Source organism: Aphis gossypii, chromosome 1 (assembly GCF_020184175.1).
Source record: "Aphis gossypii isolate Hap1 chromosome 1, ASM2018417v2, whole genome shotgun sequence".
Classification (NCBI taxonomy): domain Eukaryota; kingdom Metazoa; phylum Arthropoda; class Insecta; order Hemiptera; family Aphididae; genus Aphis; species Aphis gossypii.
Window position 1 is genome coordinate 74,798,111 of NC_065530.1, and position 12,263 is coordinate 74,810,373.

Genomic DNA, 12,263 nt, shown 5'->3' on the forward strand with positions numbered 1-12,263 from the left:
GTTAGTAATTAATTTTGTATGATTATTCAGACAAGTTTACAATTTGGTATAACATGCTTAAAGCGGGTTAATTTTGATCGAAGTCAACTAGAAGATAGACGCCGCATTGCTGAACATGAAACTGTAGACATTTTAGTATGGTCTAATGAAAGAGTAATTAAATGGATTACTAGTATTGGTTTGAAGGTTCGTATGTTAATACTTAATAGTAATTAAAAAACTTAAATTCAACAATCATGTATGTAATTGACAAAAAAAATAAATTTAGGAATATGCTAACAATTTAATTGAATCCGGTGTACATGGTGCTATAATTGCGCTTGACAAGAATTTTGAGTCTAACACACTTGCTATGGCGCTTCAAATACCTCCACAAAACGCACAAGTATGTTAAAAATTTTATGGATGATTATAATAATAAAAAGAGTAATGTGATTATTTTATATTTTTATTTAAATTGAAATGTTATTAATAGGCTCGCCAAGTATTAGACACAGAGTTCAATAAACTATTGACCATATCGACAGAACGGAGACTAGACAGTAGTTGTAGTGATCTTGGAGCCTCCTGATATTACCCATCCGCCTCTCAAGATTAAAATGAGAGGTGCCGGTGGAATTGACTGTTTTAACTGTGCCGCATCAGCACTCCTTCAAGTTGTCAAAGCGGCATGGATAGTTATTGCATTTTTAAAAAGCAACATTTTGTTTTGTTTTTTTATTATTATTTTATTTTATCCTTTTAATATTCTAAGTGGCGTTTTTAAGTTCAAAAATAATTTTTGAAACAATGATTTTTTTTCTGATTGTTAAGTTAAAAAAAAAATTGTTAATGACTCATGGGAAAAATTACCATTTAACTAATTCATTAATTTATCGACTTTCGTTCAAACATTTTTTTTCTTTGAATACGTTTTTCATAACGTCTGTTATATGTATAAATTTATTTATAAATTTAAAAAAAAAATGTATCTAAGTTAGTTGTCCGTAATAGTTTCCCTAGATGAGAAGGATATAATATTGACCGATTGTGCACAATTTCCGTGAGATTACGTACCAAAGTATTGTTTTAAAGTACCATGTGTATACTATTAGCGTTAAGAAATATTTACATAACCATGATGTACTAATTAGTGGAATAAATATGTAAAAAATTGTTCTAACAAAACCTTATACATGTAACTGCAATGCACAACGTAAATGTATTTATCTCTTCCTTCGCTGTTTTTATTCAGTTTGTTTTAAAACTGAAATACCTAAAGTAAATTGTATGAGTTTACAGTTTAAATGTTTTTATTTTATTTTATTTTTTATATATATATATATATATATATACATATTATTTTCCTTCTTTTTTTTTTCTTTTTTTGTTAGTGGCCAGTGTTGTTCATGTATTTTAAATTATTATCCTATCCTGTTGTAGTAAGTAATATTTTAAATATATAATATTATTGTATATATATATATTTATTATATAAAATATACATATTATATATTATAATGGTATACATAATTATACACTGTATGAACTGTTTATAATAAAATATAAGTTTTATCGGTATATAATAATTTATTCCTATAGATTCACCAGTTTGTTATTGTATATTGGTACTGACATTTAGGCCAAATTGTCTAAACTAAATAAAAGTTATTGAATTTTTAATCTAGTGTTGTTTGTAATTCAAATCAAAAGTGTTTTCATTGATTAACAAAGTTGAATAATTATTTCCAAATTGTACTATTGGTTGTATTTTATTTTTTAAATGATTTCCACTGGATTTCTTAAATGCTGTTTATGGTTGTTTAATATTTGGTGTGTGTACAGCACATTTAAATAAACTGAACTAATTACTGTTCAAACATTAGTATTATCTTTAATCAAAAATATATATATTTCTTTTTCCAATGTAACCGTATTCCATAAATGTATTATATTCCATTACTGATTTTCAGAATGACTATCATAATTGTATTGTGTTCACTGTTCTATAAACAAACACTTTCAACACCGTATTACCGCTTAAGCCAGGGGTGGCAAATCTGTTGAACACTACGTGCCAAAAATTACCTTCCCCCCCCCCTCGAGCGTGCCATGAAAAATATTTTTACCTATCATATTATATATTTTATAATATTTACAGTAGAACCCCTCTCGTCTGCCACTCCATTGGATCCGACCACATAGTATTATCAATATGAATAAATAAAAAAAAGGGGAAATTGGATTGAACATTTACCTATGTATATATGTAATACTCGTTCAAATTTTTTGTTTTACACATATTACTATGTAGTAAATAATTTAATATAATATATATGTAATTTAAAATAAATATAACGAAATTTTTTCTTCAAATGTTTCTATATATTCTATTAATCCAACCATACCCCCAGTCACAAAGGTGACGGATTAGAGGGGTTCTACTGTATAGTAAAAATATTTTAATTGTTTACGTGCCGTGGATTTGGCTGCTTGGGCTCAAGCTTAGAGCGACAAATTTAAAAGGTAGAAACAAAATAGAAAATATTTTATGGAATGACCCAAAAATGACGTTGAGATATTATTTTTCTAATTTAAAATATGGAGCGTGAATGACATATCAGTGTATTATTTTCTTTAGGAGTAAAATTTCAATATGTAAATTGGGTAGTAAATTTATTTTAGCCTATGGGTGGCAAGAACCTTAATCCGGCCCTAAACACATTTATCAGTAAAATTTACCTGATATTCTAATTAATGTAATAGACATGCTGTATGTGACTATAGAAATATCAGTTAAACATTTTTTTCGATTATCTCATAGGTAATAGATTTATTACAGATGGGCTAACTATTTTAACAGAGGACAAAAAAAGTAAAAATAAAAATGTACAACATGCAAAATAAGTATGCATTTTTGTTTTTTGTATGACAATTATGTTAATTTTTTTAACCGACTACAATATGTGAGTGCAGCATCCTTTTAATACAAATAGAAACTAGAATAAATGTTTTTTAATGATTACAAAATATTGTATAGAAAAATCAATATGTTTTTTTTTTAATTTATAACATATTATAAGTAAGGCTTGGATTTTAAAGCACAATAAATAACAATAAAAGCATAAAATTGTTTGAAAAAAGTAAGTCTTTATTTTTTTTTTTAAAAAAAAAAAACGTGACAAAAAATTAAATAAAACAATTTAAAAAAAGAATTAACGACCGTGTATTTATATTTTCATTAATGGTAGAATATTCTAAAATCAATTATATTATCAGACAAAATGGTTTTATACATTGAAATGATTGCTTTACACGTAACCTAACCTAAGTGATGCATATTTAAGGCACTAGCATATTTCATACAAGCTGTTAGATTGAGAACTATAACTTCTGTCATGCATAACAAAGAAGCTATTTTTACATTTCTTATTTATTTAATTTAATCTATTGTATTATTATATTAGTACAATAAACATATTAAAATTCCACAGTTGGAATAATTGCAAAAAAGCAATAATCATTTACATATTAATTTAAAAAATTGGATTTTAACTCATATACAAAAAAGGAACATGTTATAAGACCCTAGCCCTAATTAAATGAATAAAATATTATGTAAACTTGATTGGAAAAAATTGATAAAGAATATTTTTTTCAAATATTACATAATAAATCATTTTTATTTGCATTATAATTATAAGTACTGTGTGAATTACATACATACTTAACCCTTAAATTTAAATCTAAGTGTATGTATTTCATTAAGGTGTTTACAAAAATATGTTTAAATTTAAAGACACACATATGGTAATTGGAAAATAAATACAACTTTGTAAAAAGAAGAAACAAAAATAAAATATTTTATGAATGTTAAATAATGATGTCTGATGACATTTATTAAAACATTGATAAGAATAAAAATTATACAAAACTGTATAATTTCATTAATGAAAATAATAATAAGACAATATTAAAAACAAAAACCATAATTTTGTAAAAATAAGATAAGATTTATTTGTTTTATTCTTGCATACCAATAATTGATTAAAATCCATTTAAAAAAAAAAAAGATAAAAATGACAATAGATAAAATATAACAATTTTTATTTCTTTCTTACTAAATTAAAAGTGGATAATTTGTGATGTAAATATAAGCTATCACCGTTGAAAAGATATTTATAAAAAAAGATGTGATGATACAGATATAAAATTGCCAACAATATTAATAGATAAACAAATTATCTATAAAATATATTAAAAAAAATTTATTTTGAATAGTTTGTTTTGTACCTATAGTCAGAATATTATCGAGGAACTTGCATGTGATAGTCAATGACTGGTGTATTAACTTTTAATTTATAATCTGTAGTTATCGATATTTTCCCCATTTTTTTTATTTGGGTAATCAAAATCAATTCTATAATATAAATACTAGTTTGAGAGATATTTTTTTATAAGTATCTCAAAGGTAATATTTTGAATTCAATAACTTATTTATCTCCTCATCCACCAATCATCAGTTCCTTGTAATTTATCACCTTGATTACCCTGTCCTTTCAAATTTCCAATCACTCCCATTACTGCTTTGTTTACTGCAGCTGCTACCATGTCTGAATTTATATTCTTTTCATTTGTATAACTATTATTGACTGATTGGTGCCCACTTCCTCGACTATATAGCCGGTCATAGTAATCCTGATCATAGTCCCAAATGCTATCTTGGGACCAGGCTTGTGGCTGATTGGGTGATCGGTCTCTTCTCCTATCCTTAACTCTGTCTCTACTGTCATAATCATTCCATTTAGGAGCCATTTCTTTTTTTGGTATAGCTTCTGTACATACTACACTACAATCGCCAACTTTATGATCTTTACCAATAACTTTTTGAGCTGATAAAGGGTCAGTAAACGTCACAAATGCAAAACCTCTATGTGGCCTAGGTAAAAATAAATCTGAAATTTCTCCAAATTTGATAAAATAATTTTTTAATGCTTCTTCATCCACTTCTTCAGACACTTGACCTATAAATACTTTACGAGGAACTTTATTTACATGTTTGTCTTTACTATTTGGTATACGTACATCACACCACCGACCTTCAATGTTGTGTCGTTCAAGCATAACACGGACTTGAGACTTCTTGTGCTTAAACCTGACAAATCCATACCCTTTTGATTTACCATTAGGATCAGTCTTAATTTGAGTATATTCTACTTGACCAAATTTGGTGAAATATTTTTTCAAATCCTCTTCAGTTACCTTCCATGGTAAACCCAGCACAACCAAATCCATATCAGAAACACTGTTATCATCTTCAACCTTATTACTATCTTCAATTTCACTGTGTTTACGTTTTTCTGCAGGTGTATTACGAAAATTACACAAATACATACGATCTAACCAGCCATCTTCAGGAGGGTATAATTTGCCTTCATTGAGACGTACTATACGTAACCTATTATTAACACGATACTTCAAACCAATTATCCCAGGATATTGTGCTTCTAAAGTAGATAAAAGAAGACTGTTGTCTTCTTCTGTAGGCATATCAATGGGATCACTGTTTTCACTTGCTGATACTTGCACATACATGTCTGTCAAAAAAAAAAAAAAATTAAATAATTAAAGTTTAGCTAAATGTTTTCCAAAATTAATTATTTAAGTAAAAAGCAATTATATCTATAGTAAACACAGAGAATATTTCTTAATAAGACACTTGTCAAAAAATAAATAATATATAGTACTGATTTTTAGTAATTCAACTAAATGTACTGTATATTAGATATTAAATGGTCAGAAATAGTGTAGACAGCAGATGTTGACTACCTAGATATTATGTAAGTACCTACTACGCTAAAAAAATATAGTTGAAATATCGAAATGTCTTATTACATAACTAAAAAATTCTCTAGATAGACTCGTGTTTGATATTTTTATAGTTTTCTTTTAATGGTTTAAGTATTTTGAATCACTTACTAAAATATGTGCAAATATATGATTGTTACGGATCTAAAGCGTAAAACAGTACAGTTAACTAAGCAAACAGTGTATGGTATGTCAACCAAACTGATAATCTACAATCAACAGCTATTTATGAATTTTAAAAGAAATATATAGAATGTAGAATTATTGAAATATCAAAGATCGATTGTAGTTTAATTTATCTCGTTATTGTCATTTGTCGACTTGTCGTTAGTCGTCGACAATCAACGAAATTATAAATTGAAAACAATTATAGGTATTGTTATGTTTCAAAAACTAATAATTAGGTACAGTAAAAAAAAAAAAAATAATAATAACGATAACCTAACGCGGACGACGTATCTAGTTGCGAGTTCTCGCACAATTTTAAGACATTAGACAATGTAAATAAAATAGTAAATTGTGGTTTTGCGTTATCAAAAAAGCCGGCAGCCATATGCAACAAAGTACAATAACGGCGACAACTTTCACGTCGCTTAAACGGTCACATTGATTGTCCGTATTATTTTTTTCCTCTTACATGGTAATCATGGTAAGTCGTTTGCAATATTTGCATTCATGACGTCAAAATATGCATAGAAAAACCGGGAAATACGTATCAATAAACGAGGAAAATTCAAAATAATATGGAACCATTAACAATATTGGTTGACGAAAGGGGATTCTCAGTTATTGTGACTATTTCGCTAACTCCTCTCCTTCCGTTCCTTTTTAGAGCTGCTACTCTGTAAGTTATACCATGATTTTCTATACATTTTTCCTGTGGCTTCTTACCAGTAGTGTTCTCCAAGATGGTTCTAACTACTGAAACTATTTTCGTTGTTTCTCTTTTTTTTTTTTTTTGTCTCTTTTATAACATGATTTTTGTTATATTTCATTATTGTACAAATAATTTCTTATTAACACTACTGTTTATGTACATTTTCTTATTAACATTCATTGTGAACCCACCAATTACTGTAATAATAATTTCATTTTTTTTCCCATTGTAGATACTGATTTAATTTTTTTATAAATTTCTATTGTCATCACATTTAATTGTGCTTCTGTATCCAACTTTATTTCTACATTTAATTAATTTATTTTTAGATTATCTGTTCATGTATTACTTGTACAGTTGTATCTATTTCAATCTCATCCAAACATAAAAATGCATACACTTAATTTTCTTTTTCTACTGTATTAACCTGATTGTTTTCATTTTTACTTTATTTTTGCACATCAACACAAAATTGTTTTTATTACCAACGCGTTCACGCGTATTACAAATTCTATTATAAGCCGGACATTCATTTATACCATGTATTTTACCACACTTATTATAGCAATTAAATTTATATGTTTTTATACATTACCCTTTTCCTTAGACGTTTTCTTTAAATATCTCTGCTGTATGTGTTCACTGTCTCTTGCCAAAAATACATAGTTATGACCATTTAGATCACTTTTATTTTAGAAAATAATTTTTCCTCAAACACAGCTGATCATTAGAACTAAATCCAAATTAAATAACGTATATTTGTTGTGAAATAATATTCATTTATTTCAATTATTATAGGTACTCTTATAGACTAAAAAATTTAACGTATTTATTGTTATTTTAATAGTCAGCTATTAGCTCCAATAATAGCTGTCTGTCTAATCTAAATATTTACAAACATTTAATAGGTACTTTTAATAGTACATAGATATTTTAATATTTATATTTTTTATAGATTTATATATTATTGAGTACACATATTATTATATAGTATATACATTTATATATTAAATATATTTTAAGAATTAAAAAAGTGTTGAATTTAAATAGTAGTATACCTGGAGGAAGGGTATCATTTTTATGTAACGTAATGACTATTTTTAATAATTTTGTTTTGATATAGGCAAATATTTACAGTCTCACTTATTTCGTAAGATAATTAAACATGCATTCAAACTCAATACTAGTAAGCAGGAAATGGGCGAATGCAGTGCTACGACAAAGCAAATTATTTTAACTAACTTCTTATTTAATGTATAATTCAATATTTATTTGTTTTACTAATATATTATTAATTATTTATATTGGCGTATGGGACGCATTTTATACCCAAAAAAGAACAGTTAACAATCTTAATAATATCTATATTATCAATTATTATTGTCGATCGACGTTCGCTCGTATTCGTTTACGATGTGGATTAGGCCTAATGAGGACATCACAATAAAAAAAACGCGCCTCTTGTAATACCTTGTAAACGACATGAACGACGTAAATTGTATGTCGTTTAAGAATTAAACGTGGTGAGGAAAATTACACAATATTATCATATTAGAAGATAAATAATATCTCTCATACAAATCTAAAATTCGTATACTTAACGACTCATTCCAATGCAATCTGGCTCAATTCTAAACACGATCATGCGTCAGTAAAATTCGAGAGGAAAAAAAATTTCTAATTATTTTTCATTGAGAAGTCAGTAGGATAATCTCCTTTTTTTACTCTTAAAAATGAAAAATAGGAATAATCCCGGCGTTTCGTATAGGCTTTTTAGGTACAAGACGGTCCGTTTTTTCCGTACCTCTACCATAAATGATATTAAGTATTAACCTAAGTACCCTAATGATTTCTATTATTTCTAATTCCCCTATGAATATTTATCAACTGTCAGCTAGGACTAGTGGCAACTGTTGCAACTATAGTTGTGTATTGACTCTTACTTTACAATGACGTCCAAACAACGTATTTCCTACTATTTATTATTATTATTATTACTCTTAGCATGAAATATTAGCTTTTCAAATGAAAATAAACAATTAGGGAATAAAAATATGTGTACCCAAAGATTTAAATATCTTATTGATTATCTTTTATGACATAATTAGAAAGGGTACCTACCTTAAAAAATGTTCGCGGTTGAACCGCGTATGTGTAAACGCGTATCAGGCGGTTGTATTTAAAATCAAAAAATTTGAATTTTTTGGGCAGTTCAACCGCTATGTGTGGCCCTGGCCTAAGTGGTCATGTTTATTTTAATAGGTATTTGTTAATAGTTTTATTAGTGATTATATTTATGTGTATAAAAGGTGATTCTTTAATCAAATAATATTCATTTTTTGAAAACTTATTTATATTTTTGAAAATAATTTTCAGTCAAAATAAAACAATATTTTATTAAATTTTTTTAAGTATTTTATTTTTTTGAATGATAACATAAATTATATTTTTAGTTTCATATTAAAAAAATATTTTCAAAAACGTTAGTAGGTGGACGTTAAAATAATGAGTATTGCTTGATAAAATAATTTGCAGTATAGGTGGTAGGTAGTATATTTCTGGTTAAGTATCATAAAACACTTTTTCAATTTTACACTAAGTGTTATTTAGCAGAACTGCGTACAAATAATTTTTAATTTTTTGCTTTTATGTGTACTAAAAAAATTATAATAATAAACAAATATTGAAATTTTTTATTTAGTTTATGAGATCATTTTAGTTATAATACAAAGTAACAATTTCTATAAAAAAATCATATTGATAGTGCTTCAATTGAAAAAAATGAATTGTACAACAATGTTGTATGAAAGATTTCAGTCTAAATAGAGTTGATACATATCCTATTTACTCACATTCAATTTTATAATTATTTAACAGTACAAAACATAAGTCCTTTTCAAAATAGCAAAATTAAATGTATTAGGTATGTTAAGTTTTCTAAATTCTTTTTGTTGTTTTGATTTTTTCTTGAATACTAGTAGGGAAATTTAAAATATATTTTCTTGCACAAGTAGAGCAGAAAAACTTTGAATAAAATAAACTGCATTCAGGTTTTATACAAACATCTTTGTCACACATAGAACATACTGATCCTAAGATTAAAAATTGCTTTTTGCTACGCGGTGAAAATGGATCTCTTGCTAAATAATAATCCACTTTTGTTCCCACCTGGCGATTAAATGATACGTGGTCATTAAAACAATCATATCGTTCAGTCAGATTACAGTTTTTGCACACAAAAATTGGTCTTTCTTCAACTACTGGTTCAGTTCTAAAAAAAATATAAAAAAATAAAATTATAGTTAAAAAAATATGATTAATATATGATACATCTATTTAATATATTTGATATTTGATAGAAATAAAAAGAAAATATTCAAATTAAAATATTTGAATATATTATTCAAAAATAAGTGTTAGTGTAAAAATATTGACTACCTATATTAAATATTAAATAAAAAAGAAAAATTATTTTTTCAATGAGTTAGGTAAAGTTTAAGTAGGTATTAAAAGTATTTATTTATAATACAGAAATATATGACTGTATGAGTATAGTGCAACAGATTTGTGCTCTTTTCTATTTATATATATTCATATTCAAAATTATATAGTAATCTATAACTAGGGAAACTAATTGATTAAGTGATAAACAATAAATTTGACAACAAAATGTTACCAAGTTTTAATCAATTACATTGACAATATATTGTTGTTTGAAGATTATTTAGGGTTTAAATAATGCCTAAATTTTAGGCAATAAAAAGTATTTTCTTAGTATAAAATATTTACTTACTCAGTGTTAACTATTTTTGTTTCTTCAACTTTATTATCTGGAGTTTCAGTTTTATCGGAATCTTCATAACTTTTACTATTCTTTATGTTTAATTTTGTTTCTGGATTTTCATTTAAAGGATGCTCTTGTTTGACAAACATTTTGAACTTCTATAAATATGATTATTTTATTCCATAGGTATCAACAACATTAATTTATTTCTTTATATTAAGATACAGAATTTTTCTTTAAAAATGTAATTACTTAAATAAATAATTATATATTATTCTTTTTAGTAAGCTAGAATTGTTTATAAGAGAAAACTTGTCAAATAGCAGAATTCAAACCACGATTTAAACACCACTATTAAAAACAGCTTTACAATAGAAATACCTTGGATTAGGTGGTTAAACATGAAATCCGTAGATCTTATGACGATAGAATTTTAACTCAACCTAGGTGAAAAAGTGCTGGTGTTGACTATTATCTGTATTCTGTACGTGGATTCAGGTCACTCAGGATTTTACTTACAACTTAGAAACTCCGTTTAGACCGTTTGGAAAATTGAATATTATTATTATTATTATTACATTGATATTATAAATTATAATATCAAATTCTAAAATTTAAATAACAGAATAGATAAGGTCTATAATCTTATCAATAATCGTAAATCATAACTGTACGATACTACGATGCCCGTAGGGCGTAGACATAATATAAGTTATAACACATAAATTATATCAGCTGGTCTATGACGATGCCTATATTATGTAAAATTCTTGCACAAGTTGCACACATTGCCACTCATTTAGCCATGTTTGTACACTGCACACTGCATAGTGCATACTGCATACTGCACAGTGCAGTAGTGCACATTACACTATTGACTACTGTCTACTACAGGCTACAGCTACATATTCTTTACTCTATGGGCTATAGCTATTAAAAATGAGCCGATTAACTTAATGTTAGCAATATTAATTTCTTTTCAAGATTTTTCAATCCAGCAATATTAACATATTTTACAATTCAACATAATATATTAATATTGTTATCACATTAGTATGACTTTATAGAGTATTGACTAAGATTATTGTTTACTATGTTATTAAATACTTATTAGTTATTTGTAATACACGAATAACTCGTTGAATATACTATATAATGTAATAATAATTAATAACCATAATTAATGTTAATACAATAATACTACATACATTTGTAAGTGTATAGTTTATCTGATTTTAAATTATAAATCTTGGGAATGGCGGAAATTTCCCCCCGACAGTTTTGGCGTAGTAGGACATTTTCTTTTTAAGTTTATTATTTAACAAGAAATTATTTTTTCTTAATAAAATATAATTTTTTCATAAATATAATCAATTATACTATAATTACCTACTAATTACCTAAATCAATTTGATATATACGTTTTGTCTTTTAGTATGTAAATGTAATACTTACTATTTGTAATAATTACTATGTAATTACATGTTTTGTGAATACTAATGAATAAATGAGTAGGGCCACATTGTCCACATTAAGTACCTATCCGTTTATGAAGGATCCGTAAAGGTTAGGTTAGTAAACATGTGTACGTTTTTAACGAATAGTGATTTGGTGTCCAAATCCATCAGTTTTTTTATCCGTTAGCAATGGAAATTAAAGATGTTAAAAATTTTGCAATAAGCTGTGCCCGCAAGGCATTTTAATGTGCGGTGCCCTGAGCCACTGCACAGCTCAAATCGCCTTCAAGCTGACCCT

At 26.5% G+C, this 12,263-nt stretch overlaps 3 protein-coding genes across 3 annotated transcripts; 1 reads left to right on the top strand and 2 right to left on the bottom strand.

Moving 5' to 3' along the window:
- The first annotated feature begins 18 nt into the window (after positions 1 to 18).
- LOC126549022 (liprin-alpha-4-like) lies at positions 19 to 1,332 on the top strand. Its single transcript, XM_050197317.1, has 3 exons — positions 19 to 186; positions 269 to 385; positions 476 to 1,332. The coding sequence occupies exons 1-3, from the start codon at positions 19 to 21 to the stop codon at positions 569 to 571; spliced, it is 381 nt and encodes a 126-aa protein (XP_050053274.1). The 3' UTR covers positions 572 to 1,332.
- Positions 1,333 to 3,106: 1,774 nt separating this feature from the next.
- LOC114119726 (TAR DNA-binding protein 43-like) lies at positions 3,107 to 6,361 on the bottom strand. Its single transcript, XM_027981405.2, has 2 exons — positions 5,959 to 6,361; positions 3,107 to 5,576 (listed from the first exon to the last, which is right to left on the bottom strand). The coding sequence occupies exon 2, from the start codon at positions 5,572 to 5,574 to the stop codon at positions 4,477 to 4,479; it is 1,098 nt and encodes a 365-aa protein (XP_027837206.1). The 5' UTR covers positions 5,575 to 5,576; positions 5,959 to 6,361; the 3' UTR covers positions 3,107 to 4,476.
- A 2,989-nt stretch (positions 6,362 to 9,350) lies between these two features.
- On the bottom strand, positions 9,351 to 11,146 carry LOC114119719 (cysteine-rich DPF motif domain-containing protein 1). The gene is made up of 3 exons (XM_027981399.2): positions 10,890 to 11,146; positions 10,518 to 10,666; positions 9,351 to 9,995 (listed from the first exon to the last, which is right to left on the bottom strand). Exons 2-3 carry the CDS (start codon positions 10,655 to 10,657, stop codon positions 9,662 to 9,664), a joined length of 474 nt encoding a protein of 157 aa, XP_027837200.2. The 5' UTR covers positions 10,658 to 10,666; positions 10,890 to 11,146; the 3' UTR covers positions 9,351 to 9,661.
- Positions 11,147 to 12,263: the final 1,117 nt, after the last annotated feature.

Coding starts and splice junctions, on each gene's coding strand:
- LOC126549022 (XM_050197317.1), top strand. CDS start 19: ATGATTATTCAGACAAGTTTACAATTTGGTATAACATGCTTAAAGCGG. Junction 187..268: donor TTACTAGTATTGGTTTGAAG/GTTCGTATGTTA, acceptor AAATAAATTTAG/GAATATGCTAACAATTTAAT. Junction 386..475: donor TACCTCCACAAAACGCACAA/GTATGTTAAAAA, acceptor TGTTATTAATAG/GCTCGCCAAGTATTAGACAC.
- LOC114119726 (XM_027981405.2), bottom strand. CDS start 5,574: ATGTATGTGCAAGTATCAGCAAGTGAAAACAGTGATCCCATTGATATG.
- LOC114119719 (XM_027981399.2), bottom strand. CDS start 10,657: ATGTTTGTCAAACAAGAGCATCCTTTAAATGAAAATCCAGAAACAAAA. Junction 9,996..10,517: donor ACAAAAATAGTTAACACTGA/GTAAGTAAATAT, acceptor TATTTTTTTTAG/AACTGAACCAGTAGTTGAAG.